The sequence below is a fragment of the Calonectris borealis genome, chromosome 31 (genome assembly GCF_964195595.1).
Source record: "Calonectris borealis chromosome 31, bCalBor7.hap1.2, whole genome shotgun sequence".
NCBI lineage: Eukaryota > Metazoa > Chordata > Aves > Procellariiformes > Procellariidae > Calonectris > Calonectris borealis.
The window spans coordinates 423,533-443,367 of record NC_134342.1 but is presented as its reverse complement, the minus strand read 5'-3'; the positions used below and the strand labels follow the sequence as shown (position 1 = coordinate 443,367).

At 72.3% G+C, this 19,835-nt stretch overlaps 3 protein-coding genes across 3 annotated transcripts in view; 1 reads left to right on the top strand and 2 right to left on the bottom strand.

The window, feature by feature from the left end:
- CACNA1A (calcium voltage-gated channel subunit alpha1 A) overlaps positions 1-8,312 on the top strand; it is a 40,681-nt gene extending 32,369 nt beyond the window's left edge. Inside the window, exons 42-47 of the mRNA XM_075134321.1 lie at positions 21-159; positions 421-531; positions 1,344-1,379; positions 4,336-4,531; positions 4,979-5,226; positions 8,231-8,312. Coding sequence (XP_074990422.1) covers positions 21-159; positions 421-531; positions 1,344-1,379; positions 4,336-4,531; positions 4,979-5,226; positions 8,231-8,233 — 733 coding nt within the window. The 3' untranslated portion in view covers positions 8,234-8,312. The remainder of the gene's footprint in view (positions 1-20; positions 160-420; positions 532-1,343; positions 1,380-4,335; positions 4,532-4,978; positions 5,227-8,230) is intronic.
- A 1,759-nt stretch (positions 8,313-10,071) lies between these two features.
- IER2 (immediate early response 2) lies at positions 10,072-11,353 on the bottom strand. Its single transcript, XM_075134070.1, has one exon. It carries the CDS (start codon positions 11,348-11,350, stop codon positions 10,382-10,384), a length of 969 nt encoding a protein of 322 aa, XP_074990171.1. The 5' UTR covers positions 11,351-11,353; the 3' UTR covers positions 10,072-10,381.
- A 3,454-nt stretch (positions 11,354-14,807) lies between these two features.
- Positions 14,808-19,678, bottom strand: NACC1 (nucleus accumbens associated 1). The gene is made up of 6 exons (XM_075134166.1): positions 19,625-19,678; positions 17,116-18,026; positions 16,049-16,225; positions 15,863-15,968; positions 15,654-15,751; positions 14,808-15,173 (listed from the first exon to the last, which is right to left on the bottom strand). Exons 2-6 carry the CDS (start codon positions 18,005-18,007, stop codon positions 14,914-14,916), a joined length of 1,533 nt encoding a protein of 510 aa, XP_074990267.1. The 5' UTR covers positions 18,008-18,026; positions 19,625-19,678; the 3' UTR covers positions 14,808-14,913.
- Between the last annotated feature and the right edge of the window lie 157 nt (positions 19,679-19,835).

Sequence of the window (19,835 nt, the reverse complement as noted above, 5' to 3'; positions counted from 1 at the left end):
AGCCGCCTGTGCCCCCCCAGGGCCGCACGCGACGGGGGCCTGAAGGAGAGTCAGTCCTGGGTCACCCAGCGCGCCCAGGAGATGTTCCAGAAAACGGGGACCTGGAGCCCCGAGCGGGGACACCCCGAGGACGTCCCCAACAGCCGCCCCAACTCCCAGGTGAGGGGCTGCGCCACCTGGGGGTCCCCCGAGCCCCGGCCGGCCCCATGTCCCTCCGACCCCTGTGTCCCCGGGGGTCCCCTGAGCCCCATCTCCCCCATGTCCATCCATCCCCCGTGTCCCCAGGGGGTCCCCATGTCCCCACCTGCACGTCCAAACTCTGCATGGCACCCCGCTGTGCCTGGGGGGGGGGGACCGTTTCGGTGCCACCCGCCCCCCCCGTGCCTCAGTTTCCCCCGCTGACGCCCCCGTCCCCCCCAGTTGGTGGAGATGCGCGAGATGGCGAAGGACGGCTACTCCGACAGCGACTACCTGCCCATGGAGGGGCACGGCCGCGCCGCCTCCATGCCGCGGCTCCCCGCCGAAAACCAGGTGAGGGGACCCCTTCCGGGGTGCTGCACCGGCACGGCCATCCCTGTCCCCCCGGGGCACCCAGGCTCGGCAGCACGACCCCATCGCCCCCCTGCAGCCCCCCCTCACGCTGCCATGGCCACTGATGCTTTAATGGGGGGCGCGGGTGGCTTTGGGGGGCCGGGACGCCTGGTCCGCGCTGTGGTGGCCGAGGGCCCTGTGGTCCCCGTGGGACGTGACCCTGCTGCTGCGCCCGATGGCACGAGCGGTGTCCCGGGTCCCCCCCCCCAAATGGCTGCAGCTGCTGGGCCAGGGGCTTTGGGGGGGGCATGAGCATGGCGGCAGCGGGCAGGGGGCTGGGGGGGGTGAAGTCGGGTCAGAGCCACGGCCGTGGGGCAGCCGAGTGGCCACCGGTCCCCGAGCGGGGACGCTCCCGCATCCGCTCCAGCGCAGAGTTAAGCCTGTTCCGGCGCAGGCGCACGGCCCCCCCCTGCAGCCGCGAAGTGGGGGACCCTGGCCACCCCGGTCCCCCCCGACGTGGATTGACGTCCTCTGTGCCAGCGGGCGCCGCCGGCTTTGGGGGTGTCTCCCCCCTCCGCATGCCCGGGGCTGGGGCCGGGGACAGGGACGGAGCTGGGGACAGGGACGCTCTGGCTGCTCTGCTCATTGCTGCTGCTCGCCCGGCCGGCGCTTGGCTCCGCGCGGGGTGACCCCGCTCCCGCTCTGCCCCGGCCGCCCCCCGCCGCCGGCCCCCGTCCCCGCTGGCCCCGTGTTTACTCTGGTCTCTCTCTCTCTCCCGGCTCTGCGGGCACCGCCTGGGCTGGCTCTAGCAGAGGAGGAAGGTCCGACCCCGAGGGAATAACCTCAGTGTAGGTACCGCCAGGCCCCGCCAGAGCCCCCCGCCCCGCCTGCTCCGGCCCCGGCCCCCGCCCCGTGCAGCCGCCCCGCCCTCTGCCTCCTCCCTCCACCCTTCCCTCCCTCCCTCCATCCATCATTCCCTCCCTCCGTCCCTCCATCCTTCCCTCCCTCCGTCCCTCCATCCCTCATTCCCTCCCTCCGTCCCTCCATCATTCCCTCCCTCCCTCCCTCATCCCCTCCCTCCATCCCTCCATCCCTCATTCCCTCCCTCCATCCCTCCATCATTCCCTCCCTCCCTCCCTCCCTCATTCCCTCCCTCCATCCCTCCATCCCTCATTCCCTCCCTCCATCCTTCCCTCTCTCCGTCCCTCCATCATTCCCTCCCTCCGTCCCTCCATCCCTCATTCCCTCCCTCCCTCCCTCCATCATTCCCTCCCTCCCTCCCTCCCTCATTCCCTCCCTCCATCACTCCCTCCATCATTCCCTCCCTCCCTCCCTCCCTCCCTCATTCCCTCCCTCCATCCCTCCATCACTCCCTCCATCATTCCCTCCCTCCATCACTCCCTCCATCATTCCCTCCCTCCGTCCCTCCATCCCTCATTCCCTCCCTCCGTCCCTCCATTATTCCCTCCCTCCCTCCCTCCATTATTCCCTCCCTTCCTCCCTCCCTCCCTCCTCCATCACTCCCTCATTCCCTCCCTCCCTCCCTCCCTCATTGCTCTTATCTCGCTGTCCCCCGCTCCAGCCATCTCTGTCCCACCAACTCCCGGTCTTCATCGCTCTCCTTTCACTGCTGCATCGCTCCCTCCGTCCCTCCCTGCTTCCCTCCCTGCATCCCTGCATCCTTGCATCCCTGCATCCCTCCCTGCATCCCTCCCTGCATCCCTCCCTGCTTCCCTCCCTGCATCCCTCCATCCCTCCATCCCTCCATCCCTCCATCCCTCCCTCCTTCCCTCCACCTTTCCATTGCACCATCTGTCCCTCTGCCCAGCCTTTATTCATCCCTCCGTCCTCTGTCCCTCCGTCCTCTGTCCCTCCGTCCCTCTGTCCCTCCGTCCTCTGTCCCTCCGTCCCTCTGTCCCTCCGTCCTCTGTCCCTCCATCCTTCTGTCCCTCCGTCCTCTGTCCCTCCATCCTCTGTCCCTCCGTCCCTCTGTCCCTCCATCCTCTGTCCCTCCGTCCCTCTGTCCCTCCATCCTTCTGTCCCTCCGTCCTCTGTCCCTCCGTCCCTCTGTCCCTCCGTCCTCTGTCCCTCCGTCCTCTGTCCCTCCGTCCCTCTGTCCCTCCATCCTCTGTCCCTCCGTCCTCTGTCCCTCCGTCCCTCTGTCCCTCCATCCTCTGTCCCTCCACCCTCTGTCCCTCCGTCCTCTGTCCCTCCGTCCTCTGTCCCTCCGTCCCTCTGTCCCTCCGTCCTCTGTCCCTCCCTCCTTCTGTCCCTCCATCCTCTGTCCCTCTGTCCTCTGTCCCTCCGTCCTCTGTCCCTCCCTCCCGGTCTCCCTGTCCTGTCCGGGGGCACCCGCTCACCGGCCGTCTCCTGACTCTTCCCCGTCTGTCTGTCCATCCAGTCCCCGTCCCTGTCCCCCTCCCCCCCGTGTCCCCCTCCTGTCCCTCCCCTCCGTCTCCCATCCCCAGGGCCACCTCGGGCCACCTGGACCCTCCTCGCCCTGGGTTCCAGCACCAGCATGGCCAGCGAGGAGCAGTGTCCTTGTCCCTCTGTCCCCGTCCCTGTCCCCCTGTCCCCACCCCCTGTCCCCTCCGGTGGCCGGTGACGCTCAGGGGTCCCCGGCAGCGGCGGCGCAGCTCAATGGTTAGAGCAGCGGGGGGGCTGTCCCAGGGGGCCGAGATGCTGCACCGGAGCGTGTCCGTCCCCAGGGCCGAGGGGACACAGTGGCGGGGGTCGTGTCCCTCCCAGCCCCCCGGGGGACCCCCAGCAGGGAGCACAGAGGGTCGGCACCCGCCCGGGCTAGGGGCCGTGGGGACAGCGGGTGGCCCAGCAGGGCACGGCCCCGGTGGCTGCGGGGACGGCTCCAGCGGGAGGTGGGGGGACACCGGCCCCGGCTGCCGGAGCAGAGCCTGCGTCTGCGGCAAGAGGGGAGCCGGGCCGGAGGGACGGAGCCGGGGGGCTACGGCCGAGGGATGGGGGGGCCAGGAGAGGGAGGGGGGCAGGGAGGGAGGCTGGGACGTACAGACGGAGGGAGGCAGGGAGGGAGGGATGGGGGGGCCAGGAGAGGGAGGGAGGCAGGGAGGGATGGATGGATGGACGATGGACAAGTGGATGGAGGGAGGGAGGGATGGACAGGCAGATGTATGGATGGATGGAGAGATGGAGGGAGGGATGGAGGGATGGATGATGGACAAGTGGATGGAGGGAGGGAGGGATGGACAGGCAGATGTATGGATGGATGGAGAGATGGAGGGAGGGATGGAGGGATGGACGATGGACAAGTGGATGGAGGGAGGGAGGGATGGACAGGCAGATGTATGGATGGATGGAGAGATGGAGGGAGGGATGGAGGGATGGACGATGGACAAGTGGATGGAGGGAGGGAGGGATGGACAGGCAGATGTATGGATGGATGGATGGAGAGATGGAGGGAGGGATGGAGGGATGGATGATGGACAAGTGGGTGGAGGGATGGAGGGAGGGAGACATGGACGGAGGGGTGGATGGACAGGCGGATGGATGGATGGATGGATGGACGGACGGACGGACGGACGGATGGATGGATGGACAGATGGATGGATGGATGGATGGATGGAGAGATGGATGGACAGATGGATGGACAGGCAGATGGAGGGATGGATGGAGCGATGGAGGGAGGGAGGGAGGGAGGGATGGCGGGATGGAGGGATGGAGGGAGGGATGAAGAGATGCAGATGGGCCAGCACACGCAGGTAACTCTTCCCTCGAGCCCCCCCCAGCCCCCCGGGCTCCCCCGGACCGTCCCCGCTCTGCTCTCGCCCGCAGACCATCTCGGACGCCAGCCCCATGAAGCGCTCGGCCTCCATGCTGGGCCACCCGCGCGCCCGGGGCATCCGCCTGGACGACTACTCGCTGGAGCGCGTCATCCCCGAGGACGGCCAGCGGCACCACCAGCGCCGGCGGGAACGGAGCCACCGCACCTCGGAGCGCTCCCTCGGCCGCTACACCGACGTGGACACAGGTGGGACCCCGCCGTCCCCCCACCTCCGCCCTCCCCTGGGGCACCCCGCGCCTCCCGCCCGGGCGTCCCGTGGGTCACATCGTCTCCTCCCGCCCCAGGCGTCCCCAAGGCCACCCTGTCCTTCTGGTGGGTCCCCTTCATCTCCTGACCCAGGTGTCCTCAAGGCCACCCCCTCTTCTGCTGCCCTGGGTGTCCTCTTGTCCCCTGGGCCACCCCATCTCTGCCACTGGGGCCCCATCTCCTGCACCCCACGTCCCCTGGGCCACCCCATCTCTGCCACCACGTCCCCATCTCCTGCGCCCCATGTCCCCCCATCTCCACCAGGTCCCCACATCCTTCCACCTTGGGTGTCCCCTGGGCCACCCCATCTCCTCCACCGGCTCCCCACCTCCTCCCGCCCCAGCTGCCCCCCCGTGCACCCCCCCATCGCCCCCCCGTCTCCCGCAGGGCTGGGCACGGACCTCAGCGTCACGACGCAGTCGGGCGACCTCCCGCCCAAGGAGCGGGACCCGGAGCGGGGCCGCGCCAAGGACCGCAAGCACCGGCACCACCACCACCACCACCACCACCACCACGGCCCCGGGGACAAGGACCGCTGCCCCCCCGAGCGGCACGACTACGGGCGGCCCCGCTCCCGCGACCGCCGCTGGTCCCGCTCCCCCAGCGAGGGCCGGGAGCACGCGGCCCCCCGGCAGGTGGGTGCCACCCTCCGCTCCCCCCTCCGCCTCTAGGCACCGGGGGGGGCACGGGGACCCCCCCACCCATCAGGGGAGGCAAGGGCTGCCTCCCCCCCCCCAGGCTGGGTCCCCAGCAGCCTCTGGCTTGGGGTTCAACTACAGACACCCCCCGCCGACCCCCGCACACCCCCCACCCACCGGCGCTGGCCAGGCTGCCGGGGGGGGGTATTGGGACCCCCCCCAGGGTCCGCGGCCGCTTGGGTGATGTGGGGAGTCCTGCCCCCCCATCCATTCTGCCCACTCCAGTTTATACTGGTGGCATCCAGGATCCCAGTTACACCAGCAGAGCCCCCCCCTCCAGCACCCCACCTTGGGGGTCCAGACCCCCCCCCCAGGAGGGGCAGCACCCAGAAGGAGAGCAATGGAGGGGGGGACATGGGGCCACCCCTTGGGGGGATCTGGGGGTGCAAGGGGGGGGTGGTTGGCCGCGGCGATGCTTCAACCCCTCCAGATGCCCCCCCACCCCCTTTCCGCTCTTGGCCCCCCCCGCCCGTCCCTGCCCGCACAGAGCCACCTCGCTTGGCCCCTGCCCGGTGCCCCCAGCTGCTTTTGGGGGGGCCTGCCTTGATTCTCCTCTCTGTTTCCCCATCGCTGTGCTTTGGCTGCGCTGTCACGGCGAGGGGTGGCCCAGGTAAGAGGTTCGGGGCCCCCCACCATCTGCTCCGGCCCCCCCCCAGGCTCCAGCGACCCCCCCAGCCATGCTGGAAAGTTTGGAACGAAGCTGCGCCCCCGCCCACGCACCCCCGGCGTGGGGACGTGGCCCCCAGAGGAGCCCTTCTGCTGCCCCGGGCTGTTTCGGGGTGACCCCCCCCATCTCCAGCCCCTTAGCCCTGGAGGGGACGTGCCTCCGGATGGGGCAGGAGCAGGAGCACTGAGCTCCCCTCAGCCCAGAGTTGGGGTGCAGGGACTCCCCCAGAGCCCTGCTCTGGGATGCACGGCCCCATGTGCCGAGGATTGGGGTGCAGGGACCCCCCACAGAGCCCTGCTCTGGGATGCACAGCCCCACATGCCCAGAGTTGGGGTGCAGGGACTCCCCCAGAGCCCTGCATTGGGGTGCACGGCCCCACGTGCCCAGGGCTGGGGTGCAGGGACCCACCCAGAGCCCTGCACCGGGGTGCACGGCCCCACGTGCCCAGAGTTGGGGTGCAGGGACCCCCCCAGAGCCCTGCACTGGGGTGCACGGCCCCACATACTCAGGGTTGGGGTGCAGGGACCCCCCTCAAAGCCCTGCTTTGGGGTGCATGGCTGCACTAACTGCATCAGGGGCCCCAGCCCTTCCAGCCAGGTTTGGGGGCACCCCATTAGTCCTGGGTGGGGGGGCATGGACCCTACACTGAGGTTTGGGGTGCACAGGCCCCCTCCAGCCCTGCCAGCTTGGGTCACACAGCCCTGCCAGGGTGATGGCACTGGGGTACATGGCCCTGCACCCCGGGACAGGTGCTGGGGTCCTCACCCCCTCAGACTGGGGTGCACGGACCCAGAACTGGGGTGAACTGGGGGCCCCTGCACCCTCTGGCCAGGCACTGGGGTGCACCGTCCCCGCAGCCCCGGATCGGGGTGCATGGTCCTTGCCGTGTCCCCACAATCCAGGATCAGGGTGCGTGGTCCCCACTGGTCCCAGACGGGGGTGCCCAGACCCCGAACCCCAGGTCCCTGCAGGTAACGGCTTGGGGTTCACGGGCCCCCCCACCCCAGGACCCCCCCAGGTAACAGATTGGCATGGTTCCCCACCCCGCAGCTCCCAGATTGGGGTGCACGGTCCCCAAACCCCAGGTCCCCCAGGTCACAGTTTGGGGTGCAGGGTCCCCCCCACCCCTGGGCCGACTCTTCCAAACTTCTCCAGCCCCCGCTCCCCCCACCTCTCCCGGCTGAACCCCAACCCCCCCCCGACCTCCCCCCCCAGAGCTTTGATTTCTTTTGCCTTGCGAGTGGCTTTAGGGGGACCCGGCAGCCCCCCACATCCCTTCCCCTTGCCCCCCTCCGCCCCCCCCCTGCACCCCTGCACCCCCCGGCCCCCCCCAGCCCGCAGCCGCCTCCAGCCACCCCGGCCCCCCCGCCCCCCCCGCCTCTTCTCACTTCTCTTCCCCTCTGCTCTCTCTTTTGTTTTTTCTCCTCCCCCCCCCCTCCCCGCCTGGGCCCCCCCGTGTCTGCATGGCCCGTGGCTGTGACCCCCCCCGTGGCTGTGACCCCCCCCAATGTCCCCCTATGTCTCTGCTTGTGTCCGTGTCCCCCAAACCCATGGCTGCGTCCCCTCATGTCCGTCACCCCCCCATACCTGTGATCCCGTGTCCGTGACCCCCCCATGTCCCCTGACCCCCCCATACCTGTGATCCTGTGTCCGTCCCCCCGTGTCCCCGTTGTCCGTGTCCCCTGTGTCCCCCCCACCCACGGCCACTCTCCCGTGTCTGTCCCGTGTCCGTACTCCCCATGTCCTTCCCCTGTGTCCATGTCCCTGGTCCCAATCCCTTCCTATCCATGCCCCTCCGTGTCCGTGTCCCCCGTGTCCGCACCTCATCTCTTTCCCTGTGTCCCTCGTGCTGTCGCTGTGTCCGTGTCCACGCCCCATGTCCTTTCCCGTGTCCCCCATGTCCGTGTCCCTCGTGTCCTCCCCATGTCTGTCCCCCGTGTCCACCCCCGTGTCTTTTCCCGTGTCCCCCATCTCCACGCTCCCCCGTGTCCACCCCCGTGCCCCTTCCCGTGTCCCCCGTGTCCCCCCATGTCTGTGTCCCTCATGTTCACCCCGCGCCCCTTCTCTTGTGCCCCCCCGTGTCCACACCCCCGCGTGTCCGTGTCCCCTGTGCCCCCCCGTGTCCTGTCCCCTGTGTCCCCTGTGCCGCCCGTGTCCCCCCCGTGTCCCTTCCCCCGTGTCCCCTGTGCCCCCCCGTGTCCACGCCCCCGCGTGTCCGTGCCCCCGCCCTCCCCCCGCCGTGATCCCCGGTGTCTCGGTGTTGCTGTAGGGCAGTAGTTCGGTGAGCGGCAGCCCGGTGCTCTCCACCTCGGGGACCAGCACGCCCCGCCGCGCCCGCCGCCAGCTCCCGCCGACCCCCGCCACGCCGCGGCCGCACGTCTCCTACTCCCCCGCCGCCCGCCGCCCCCCGCCCGCCGCGCCGCCCCCCGCCCGCGGGCCCCGCCGCCCGCCGCCGCCCGCCGCCGCCCCCGCCTCGCCCCGCGCCGCCCGCCCCGCCGCCCGCTGGACCGACGCCCCCCGCGGGCCCCGCGACCCGGAGCCGCCGCTCGACGGACGCGGCCCCCGGGGCCCCCGGCCCGGCGGCGGGGGCGGCCCGGGCCCGTCGCCCCCCCGGCCCGGCCGGCGGCTGCCCAACGGCTACTACCCGGGACACGGCGCCGGGAAGGGGCGGCCCGGCCTCCGCGACCCCTACAGCGAGACGGACGATGACTGCTGCTAGCGGCGCCTCCGACGACCTATTGCGACAGAGCGCCGTCGCGACCGGCGCCGCGACATACCGCGGCGGGGAGGGCGGACGCCACCGCCCCCCCCCGCCCGCTCCCGGGGCTATGGATGAGTTTTATCATCTGGAGGAGCCGCCGCCGCCGCGGGGGGCGGCCCCGGGACCCCCCCCCCGGCCCCGCACGGGCGCGGCGCCCCGGGCCCGGAGGAGCCGCCGGGGCGGGAACGGGCCGCGGGCAGCGGGCAGCGGAGCCCGGGGCGGGCACCGGCACCGGGAACCGGGAACCGGCGCCGCCGGACCCCCCCCCGCCCGAGGCACGGAGGCGGCGGGGCCGGGGCTGCCGCCATTGCATGAACCGAGTTACCGAAACCAGAAATAAAGATAAAAAAGAAAAAAAAAACCAACAAAAACAACAACAAAAAAGACAAAACCCCCCGAACCCCCCGAACCAACGAAACCATTAAAAAAAAGAGGAATTTTGGATCGAGCCCTTCTCGCTCCTTCCCGGGATCGGGCCCCGACGGGGGCACCGGGGGGATCCCGGGGCAGCTCGGCGCCCCCCTCACCGCACCCCCCGGCCCCCGGGGGACCCCGCCGTGCCGGCGCCCGCCCCCTCCCCCGCCGCCCAGGAACGAGGAAGCGGCGGAGCCAGGAAACGGCGCGGCCCCGCCCGGGGCACCGTGGGAGGGAGGACACGGCGCGGGGAGGGGGGGGGAGACGGGGAGGGACGCCGGCCCCCCCCGGAGCCAGCAGCATCCCGGTCCCCGCGCCCCGGGCGGGGTCCCCCGGCGGGACCGGGGCAGCCGGTTTGGGCCCGTCGTGGCGCGGGGGGCGGAACCGGGCCAGGCGAGCCCACGCACCCACGGCCGGGCCCTGCACCCCCGAGGCCCGGTGTCGCGGGGATGCGCGGCGGGGGGTCGCGCTAAGCGGGAACGCGGGCCGCCACCCCCCCCCCCCCCGGGGGACCCAGGCATCCGGGCGCCCGCCCTCTCTCCCCCCCCCGGCTCAACCCCTGCGTGGGCAGCACGTGGAGCTTCCCGGAACCGGGGGAGTTCCCCCGCCCGGGACCGCTCCCCGCGGGGTTGGGGCCCCCCCGCCCCCGGGGCAGGTGCTGGATATCCCCCCCCGGGCCCCGGGGGAAACTGAGGCAGGGAGAGGCGGGGGGGGGGGGGGGGGACGAGCGGCCCACGGCCCCCCGGAAACCCCCCTTCCCCAAAGAAGAACGTTTCCCCCTAAAGTTTGGGCCAAGCCCAGGATAGAAACACCCCGACACCCCCCCCCCAGAAACCCCTTTGCCCCCCAAATTGAGGGAGGGGCCCCCGAGGTTGGTGTCACGGGGACACAGAGCGTCCCCCTCCCCCGATCCCCCCCCCCGACACCCCACGGCAGCAGCTGCACAAAACCCACTTTTATTTCATTAACAAAATAATAATTAAACAAAATTGGAGAGGGGAGCCGAGGGGGGGCAGGGCCGGCCTGGAGCCCCCCCAGCACGACACAACCGCTGATCCACAGGAGTCCATCACGGCGGGGGGGGAGTCACCGGGGGGGGCCCACCGGGGGCCCCGCGAGTCCGTGTGTCCCGGTGGGGTTGTACCCGCGTCCCCCCACCGTACCGGTTCCGTGTGTCCCGGGGGGGGGTCTCGGTGCCCCCCCCCCCGTGTCCCGGGGGGTCTCCGTGTGCCCGGGGGGTCTCCGGGGGCTCAGCACGCCCCGACGGCGCGGACCAGGAAGCCGAAGGCGGCGGCGGGCGGCCCCGAGCAGCGGCCGGGCGGCCCCGGGGCGAGCGGCGGCTCCTCCGCCTCCAGCCGCGCCCGTTTGCTCGGTACCGGCACCGGCCCAGGCCCGGGCGAGCCGCTGCTCCGCCGCTTGCGCCCGGCCCGGGCCGCCGGGGGAGCTCCGGGGGGCCGGGTGGCGGCGGGGGGCCGGGGCTCAGGCGGCGGCGGCGCGGCGGGGGGGGCGCTGGGGGGCGGCAGCCTCGGGGCGCTCGGCGGGTCGCGGTACCGGCTCGGGGAGTCCTGCGGGTGGTCCCGGTTCGCGGGGTCCTGGGCGCTGCGGGGGTCCAGGGTCGGTCGGCCGGGGGGGTCCCGCCGGTCCTGCGCGCTGCGGGGGTCCGGGGTCGGTGGGTTCCCCCGGTCCTGGGCGCTGCGGGGGTCCGGGGTCGGTGGGTTCCCCCGGTCCTGGGCGCTGCGGGGGTCCAGGGTCGGTCGGCCGGGGGGGTCCCGCCGGTCCTGCGCGCTGCGGGGGTCCGGGGTCGGTGGGTTCCCCCGGTCCTGGGCGCTGCGGGGGTCCGGGGTCGGTGGGTTCCCCCGGTCCTGGGCGCTGCGGGGGGCCGGGGTCGGTGGGTTCCCCCGGTCCTGGGCGCTGCGGGGGTCCGGGGTCGGTGGGTCCCCCCGGTCCTGGGCGCTGCGGGGGCTCCCGGGCGGGGCGCTCGGGGGGTCCCCCCGGTGCGGGGTCGGTAGGCAGGGCGGGTGCCGGTGCGGGTCCCCGGGTGCCGTCCCCGCGGCGGGGCCCGGCTCGGCGGCGGCGCGGGCGGTCAGGTAGCGGTGCCGGGCGGCGCGGACGAGCAGCGAGAGCTGGAGGCTCCGGTGCAGGCGGAGGCCGCCGCGCTGCAGCCGGCAGCGGTAGAGCTTCCACACCGACACGGTCAGCAGCCGCTGCGCCTCCTCCATGGCGGCACCGGCAGCGGAGTGCGGCGGGGCCGCCCCCGGCGCGGGGCCCTTATACCGGCGCTCCCCCGGTCCGCCCCCGGCCCCCCCCGCCGCAGCATCCGGCCCCGGGGCGGCTCGGCCCGGCTCGGTGGCGCCGGGGGGCGGAAATGCCGCGGGGGAGCGGGGGGGGAACGGGGCGGGGAGCGCTGTCGGGGGTGGGGGGCTCTGTCCGCCGGGATGGGGGGGTCCCTGTGCCCCCCCCGGGCTGAGGGGCTCCCTGTGCCCCCGTGGGGTGGGGGGGTCCCTTTGCCCCCATGGGGTCGGGGGGTCCCTTTGCCCCCATGGGGTCGGGGTGCCTGCGCCCCCCCCGCGGTGAGGGAGTCCCTGTGCCTCCCCTCAAGAGCTGGGGGTCCCTGTGCCCCCCCCAGAGTGGGGGGGGTCCCTTTGCCCCCATGGGGTCGGGGTCCCTGCGTCCCCCCCGCGGTGAGGGGGTCCCTGTGCCCCCCCTCAAGAGCTGGGGGTCCCTGTGCCCCCCCAGAGTGGGGGGGTCCCTGTGCCCCCATGGGGTCGGGGGTCCCTGCGCCCCCCGGGTGCCCGGAGCAGCACGCGGGGGGAGGTGGGGTGTTACACGGAGACCCCCCCGCCTCCTCCCGCGCGCCGCCCCGCCCCCGTGAGGTCACCCCGCGCCGTTTCCATGACTATATAAGGGACCCGTGACGACAGGAAGGGGAAGGGGGCGGGGCCGCGCGGGGGGGGCCGTTTCCGCTGCCCAAATAAGGGCAGGGGCGGGGCGTGCCGGGAGGAAGAGCCCCGCCCCCTCCGGCACCTAGGCGGGTGCCGCTCCCGGGGCTGCGCGTGCAGCGGCCTTGCACGAGCCTTGCACGAGCACGGGGCCTTGCACGAGCACCGGACCCGCGTGTGCACCGGGCCTTGCACGAACACGGGGCCTTGCACGAACACGGGGCCTTGCACGAGCACCGGGTATTGCACCAACACTGGGCCCTGCACAGGAGCACCGGGCTTTGCACGAGCAGGTGGCTTTGCACGAGCACCAGCCCCGCACGCGCACCAGGTATTGCACAAGCACCGGGCCTTGCACGAGCACCGGGCCTTGCACGAGCCCCGCGCACGCACTGGCCTCGCACGAGCACGAGGCCTCGCACGCGCCCTGTGCATTGCACATGCGCTACCCCTGTGCGCGCACCAGGTATTGCACCAACACCGGCCCTTGCACAAGCCCTGCGCATTGCTCCAGCCCCAGCCCCGCGCGTGCACTGGCCTTGCACGAGCACGAGGCCTCGCACGCGCGCCGCACGCGCACCAGCCTCTGCGCGCGCCGGGGCCTTGCACGAGCACCGGCATCGCCCACGCCCCGCAGCCCACACGGCCCCCCCCCCCCAGCGCCTTTGGGTGCCCCCCGTGCACACGCGTGTGCAAGCCCCCCCAGCAGGCGGGAGGCGGGGGCTGTTACAAACCTCTGTGTTTTATTTATCATTATTAACATTTCTGCAGTCCCTCTCCGCTCCCGTACAGCAGTTCATGTGCAATTCTCCAGCGACTTTCGGGGGGGGCACCGGGAACGGGCGTCTTGGCACTTCATAACACAGGACAGACACTGGCGGCCCCGGGGGGGTGGGGAGGGGGCGCGGGGGGGGTGGGGGAGCCAAGCCCGGGGGTGGTGGGGGGGGTGTCCATGCTGCCGAGACGCCGCCGCGCGCTCCCCTCTTCTGTACAGCTTTTGGGTTGGAAAAAAGAAAAAAAGGGGAAAACGAAAAAGGCCGACCCCGTGGGGGGGGGGAGAGCGGGGGGCTGGGCTCACCCAGTGCCCCCGGGGGGATTGGGGGGGCACAGCGGGGACCCCCTCGCAGGGCTGAGACCGGTGCAACTCATCACACGGGGGGGGGGGAGGGGAACTGAGGCACGGGGAAAGGGGGAGGGATGGGGGGAGAACCCAGGCGTCTGGGGTGGGGGTGGCGTGAGAGCAGGGGTGTGGGGGTTCCCTGTGTCCCCCCCCGGGGCGGGGGCGGCGGGGGGGGGCCGGGGCGGTTTGGCACGGAGCGGTGAGATAGTGGAGACGCGATCGGAGCCCGGGGCCGGGCAGCGGGTAAGGCACTTGACCGAACGTCAGGAGACCTGTTGGGGGGCTGCCGGGGGGGGGGCGGACGCCTGGGTTCCCTCCCAGCCCCCCCCCCCGCCAAGTCTGCACCGGGGGGGGGGGGGAGGGAGCCACCGCACGGTGCCTCAGTTTCCCCCTTCAGGGTTTGGAGTAAAGCCGGTGCAAAGCCCTGGAGGCGGGGGGGGTGGGGGGGAGCAGAGCTGGGGCTGGGGGGTCCCTGTGTCCCCCGCCCCACCCTGGACCCCCCCTGCAGAGGTGGGTTTCCAACCCACGCCCCCCTCCCCAAATCAACCCATTTTGGCTGCTCCCAGGGTGTCCCTGTCCGCCCCCCCCCCGGGGATAACACGTGTCCCCCCCCACCCCCGAGGACAGACCCCAGTGGGGGCTAACGAAGGAGGGGGCTAACGAGGAGGAACCGCTCCTTAGGGGAGGTTTGGCCTTTAACCCCGTGGGGGGGTCCCAGCCCCAGTGGGGGCGGGGGCCACACACGGGCTCAACTCTGCCACCCCCTGCCCACGTCCCCATCGGGCCGGGGGGGGACAGAGACAGGGGACCCCCCCCCTTTTCTGCCGGGGGGGGGGCTGGGGGGCAGCTGGGCAGCGCAGGGAGGGGACACGTGCCATCGCCCGGAGAGATGCCACCCCTGGGGAGGGGACGGGGGACCTGGAGAGACACGGAGTGGGGGGGGGGACACACACGCGGTCACCTGGAGAGACTCTGGTCCCGGGGGGGGGACACGGGGGACCTGGGGGACACATGCAGGCGCCTGGGGAGACGCCGGGACGGGGGGGGGACCGGGGCGAACGCGTGGGGTTGCCCAGAGATGCCGGTCCCCGGGGAGGGGGACGGGACACAGGGGACACGGGGGGGACACATGCGGTTGCCTGCAGAGACAGTGGCCCCGGGGAGGGGACACGGGGGACCCACGCGGGTGCCTGGAGAAACGTCGGCCCTGGGGGAGGGGACCTGGGGGAGTCGTGGGGGCCCCCAGAGGCGACACGGGGCACCCGGGGGGGGGGCCCGGAGAGATGCCAGCCCCGGGGAGGGGACAGGGGACCTCGTCGACTCGCGCCCGAGCAGGAGGCGGCGCGGAAGGAAAGCCCGAGCTGAGCAGCGCCCCGGCCCCCCAAAACTGCTGGGGGGGGCGGCCGGGCTGAGCTGAGCCACTGCCGCCCCCCCCAAACCCCACAGGGAGGGGACCGGACCCCACGGCCGGGGGCCCCACAGTGGCACGGGGCCCTCCCCGGGTGGGACCCTGCCCCTGGGGGGGGGCCCCTAACCCCAGGGGGGCCCTGCCCCGAGGGGGTGCCCACCTTGGGGGGTCCCTCCACCCACAGGGGTCCCTCCACCGTCACAGGGCCCTACCCAGCGCGGGTCCCTCCACCGGTGGGGGTCCCTACCCGACCACAGGGCCCTACCGGAGGGGGTCCCTACCCGGCGGGGGTCCCCAGGGGGGCCGAGGCGGGGGTCACTGCAGGCCCTCCCCCGGGGCGCCCGCCTCGCCCTCGTGGCCACCGGCCTCGAAGGCCGGCTCGGGGCCCATGATGTCGGGCTCCAGCTTGCCGGTGTCGTTGATGAAGGAGGTGTAGGAGTCGCCCTCGGCCATCAGCAGCTTCAGCTTCGGGATCCAGCTCTTGCGCACGACGCGCCGGGCGTTGGTGCACATGTCGGCGGCGATGGCGTTCATCTCGCTCTCCTTGAAGTTGGGCGCGAAGTTCTGGCAGTAAACTGGGGGCGGGGGACGGGGTCACGCACAGCCCTCCCTGTCCCCCCCCCCCCCCCCATCGGCTGCTGTCACCCGCCCCGGGGGGTCACGGGTGTCTCGTAGCGAGGTTTTGCTTAGGGACCCCAAGGTTGTGTCGTCGTCTCTTGCTCCCCCTGCCCTGCGGTCTCCCCTGTTCCCCATTGTCCCCTCTCTCTGGGGTCCCCCCAGCCCTGGGGTCTCCCCTGTCGTCCCCTCTCTGGGGTGCCCCCAGCCCTGGGGTCCCCCCAGCCCTGGGGTCTCCCCTGTCATCCCCTCTCTGGGGTCCCCCCAGCCCTGGGGTCTCCCCTGTCGTCCCCTCTCTGGGTCTCCATGCCCTGTTCCCGTGGGTGCCCCAACCCTGGGCTCCCCCCGTCTCTAGAGTTCCTCTGGTCCTCTTTCCCCGGCACCCCCCCTCTGCCTCGGGGTGTCCCCTGTCCCCCGGGGTCCCGCGTCCCCCCACTCACACTTGACGGCGTGCAGGACCCGGCTGTCCAGCGGCTTCCGGCTGGGGTCGTTGGTGGACGAGCGGATGCCCGTGCCGCAGCTGTTGGCCAGGGTGTTGCTGGGGAGGGGGCGAAAAATGGGGTGAGAACCCTGGCGTCCGGCCCCCCCCACCCCCGCGGGACCCCAGAACCGGGCGGGGGGAGAAGCCGGGCGCCCCGGCCCCACTCACCGGTCGAAGAAGGACGCCAGCAGCCGCCGCAGGAGGACTTTGTGCCGCGTCCCCGCGCTGACGTGGCAGTTCATCAGCTGCGCCCGCGTGATGTAGACATTGGTGCCTGGGAGGACACGAGGGGTGAGCGGAGCCGGGCGCCCCGTGGGGACCCCCACCCCCCGGGGACCCCCACCCCGGGCGTACCCGTGACGAGCTCCAGCTTCTCGGCGGGGTCTCCCTCGTCGTAGAGCTTGGGGTGGCAGCGGTTCCCGATCTGGTTGATGAGCTCGGCCGGCAGCGAGGCCAGGTCCTGCCGCACCCGCACCCGGTTGCGTGACTCCGAGGTGGCCTGGTCCGGCAGCGCCTCCACCTTCTCCGCGGCTGGGGGGGACACGGGGGGGTCGGGGGGGGGACGTGGGGGGTCAGTGGGGGGGACACGGGGGGTCAGCGGGGCCGGGACCCCGGGGCTCCCACCCCACCTCCCGTCCCGCCTCTGCGGGGGCCGCTGGAGGAGTCCCCGAGGGGACACGGTGACAGCTCAATTCATGGCCACGTGCTCCCCATAACCACCGCCTGGGGGTGGAGCCCACCAGGCCACGCCCCTACCCAAGCCCCACCCACAGGGGGGTGGAGCCTGGCAGGCCACACCCATAATCTATTTGCTGGGGTGGAGCTTTATCTGGCTCCTCCACACCTGTAGGCACACCATAAAGGGGTGGGGACATAAGCCACGCCCCCATAACCACGCCCCCATAGCCACGCCCAGAGGTGGAGCATCAAACCCACACCCCCTTTAGCTCCACCCCCAGAACACAGAAGCCCCCCCACCTGCTTCCAGCCACGCCCCCCCCGGAAGGTGGAGCCCCAGGTGACCACACCCACTTCCCCCCAAACCACGCCCCAGAGAAAGAGCCTTCCTTAGCCACGCCCCTTCCTAGACCACACCCTAAAGGTGGAGCCTTAGCTGACCATGCCCCCTGTGGGTGGAGCCCCAGTTGACCACACCCCTCCCCAGCCATGCCCGAGACTGTGCATTGGGTGACTGTGCCTCATGGGCGGAGCCTCCGTTGACCACACCCCCCATGGGCAGTGCCTTGAATGACCACACCCCCCCATGGGCAGTGCCTTGAACGACCACACCCCTGTGGGCAGGCACAAACCACGCCCCGGGGTGGAGCCTCATCTGCCCTCACCCCATGGGCGGTGCCTCGATGGGCCACGCCCAGTGGGTGTGGCAGCTGCCCACGCCCCCCCGGTGGGCGGAGCCTCACCTGCCTGCCCTACATTCATCATGCTGTACATGGTGTACATGTTGCAGATCTGGCGGTACTGCTCGTCGGAGCCTTCCTCGCCCCCGTCCTCCTCCTCGTCCTCCTCGTTGTGGAAGGAGCCGGGGCTGTCGCTCGTGTAGGCGCTGGAGGTGCCCCCGGGGCTGGTCTGGTCGGCCGCGCTGGGGCCGGGAGCTGCCGCCGCCGCCGCTTGGGCCGGCCCCGCCGCCGCCGCCGGGGCGGGGGGCTGCGGCTGGCGGCCCGGTTCGGGCGCCGAGAACTTGGCCATCTTACGGCTGCCGTTGCCGCCGGCGGCGCCGTCTTTGGGGCCGCCGTCCCAGAGGCGCTTGACCACGAAGGTGCACTGCACCCCGTCGGGCTCGCCCTGCTCCGTCTTCACCCGCGAGACCAAGGGCAGGGCGGCGGCGCCCGAGGGCCACCCCGAGGTCTGGGCCACGGGGCTCTGGGGCTCGGAGGAGGGCGCCTCCTCGCCGTGTAGCCCCTGCGAGTCGCAGCTGGGCGAGCTGACCTTGAGGAAGAACTCAGTCCCCTTCTCCATGATCTCCTGGATCTGCAGGAAGCCGGCGGTGTACATCAGCAGGAACTGGTCGCCCACGTTCATGCTGAGCCGCCCCGTGTAGCAGAAGCTGAGGATCTGCTGGAAGGACTGGGGCTGGACGGCGGCCGGCAGCTCCACCACCGCGCTCTTGCTGCTGTTGAAAAGGTCCCGGAAGTAGGAGCTGCTGGCGGCCAGGACGGCCCGATGCGCCTTGAACGCGTGGCCCTTCACCACCACCGAGACGTCGCAGTACAGCCCCTGCAGCCGCTGCTCGTTCAGGCACTCCAGGATGCTGTTCCCAAAGTTGGGGATCTCCATCTGCAGCGTCTGAGCCATGGCGGGAGCCGAGGGGGGCCTGCGGGAACGGGGGCATGGGGCAGACGGGGGGGCGGGGAGCGGGATGGATACGCGAGGGCGGGGACACAGGGAGCGGGGCAGACGGGGGGGACGCGCAGGGACACGGGGGGAGACAGGGACACGGACACACAGGGAGCGAGGCAGATGCGGGGGGCACGTGGGGACAGGGACACAGGGAGTAGGACAGACACAGGGGACACACAGGGACACAGGGACAGGGGGGTAGACATGGAGGACGCAGGGAGCAATACAGGAGCACAAGGGACCCGTAGATGGGGGGGACACGGCGGTGACGGGGAGCAGAGCGGGGACACGGGGACACACGGAGAGGCACCGGGAAGGACGGGGACGGACAGAGGGGAGGGAAGAGGGACAGACCAGGCAGAGAAGTCAGACGCGGCTCCGCAGGGGTCCAGCGCCCCCCCAGCAGAGCTCAGCCGGTGAGGGGGCCCCCAGATCCCCCCCCCTACAGCCCCCCAGCCTGGGGCTGCCCAGGAACAACCCCCCACCCCGGGTCGGGGGGGCTGAAAAATAGGGCTGGAGAAACCCCCAGATGGGGTATTAAGAGGTGGGGGTGCCCCAAGAGTTGGGGGTGTCCCAGGGGGGTCTGAGCCCCCAGAGACTGGGGAAGGGGGACTCAGCCAGGAGTGGGGGTGGGGAGGCCGGATGGACACACGGACACGGGGTGGGCGAAGCAGCAGCAAAGTTGTGGCTTCACCTTTTGGGGTTGTATTGGGGGGTCCCTGCCGGGGGGGGGGGGTCCCTGCTTGGGGGGGGGTGTCCTGCCTTAACCATGGGGACTCTTGGAGTCCCCAAGCCTGGGGACATGGGGGTGCTCAGGCCAAGGGGTTCCCCAGGCCTAGCAGGGTCCCAGCCTGGGGGGGGTCCCAGGCCTGGTGAATATGGGGCATCGCCCCCCCCGGCGTGGGGAGGGGGCAGGGGGACCCGCTGGCCTGGGAAGGACAAGGGGGTCCCCAGCACTTGGGGGAGGCCGGGGGGGGGCCTCGCAGTTTAGGGAGGGGCTTGAAGGGATCCTATTCCTTGCGGGGAGGTGGGGGGTCCCCAGCACTCGGGGGGGCACAGGGAGACCCCCATTCCGGGAAGAACGAGGTTCCCCACGTCGGGGGGGGGGCGCAGAGGGGACCCCACTCCCTGGATTGGGGACAGAGGGGACCCCCAGTCCTTGGGGGGTGGGACGGGGGGGACCCACGAGCCCTTGGAGGGGGCAATGGGGGGGAACCCCCAGCCCGGGGGAGGCAGCGGGGAGGACCCCAAATTCGGGGGGGGGTGGGAAGGATCGGTAAATACCCCAGTCCCGGCAGGGGGGCGGGGGGACCCCAAAACCCGGAGGGGAGGGGGGAGGCAGAGGGGACCCCCAGTACTGCGGGGGGAGGGGGGGAACCGCATTCCCTCGGGAACGGGGGGGGGCGCAGGGGGATCCCCCAACCCGGGGGGCGGGAAGGTGCCGCAGGCCCGGGGGAACGGGGGGGGGGGAGCGGGGGGGGTGGGGTGAAGACCAGGCCCGGGGGGCCAAGGCCTGCGGGGGGGGGGGGGGCAGGCCCGGGGGGCGGGGCCCGGGGGGGGTCCCCGCCTTACCGGAGGCCGGGGGGGGGCTGCGCTGCGGCTCCGGCCGCTCCCGGTGCCGCTGCCGGTGCCCGTCCCCGTCCCCGCCGCGCTCAGCGGCCATTCATTGTGCGGCAGGCGCGATCAGCCGAGCGCCGCACCGCCCGGCGCGCCACCCGCGCACGCGCACCCGCCGCGCCGCGCCGCAGGCACGGCCAGCCGAGCGCCGAGAGGCCCCGCGCTG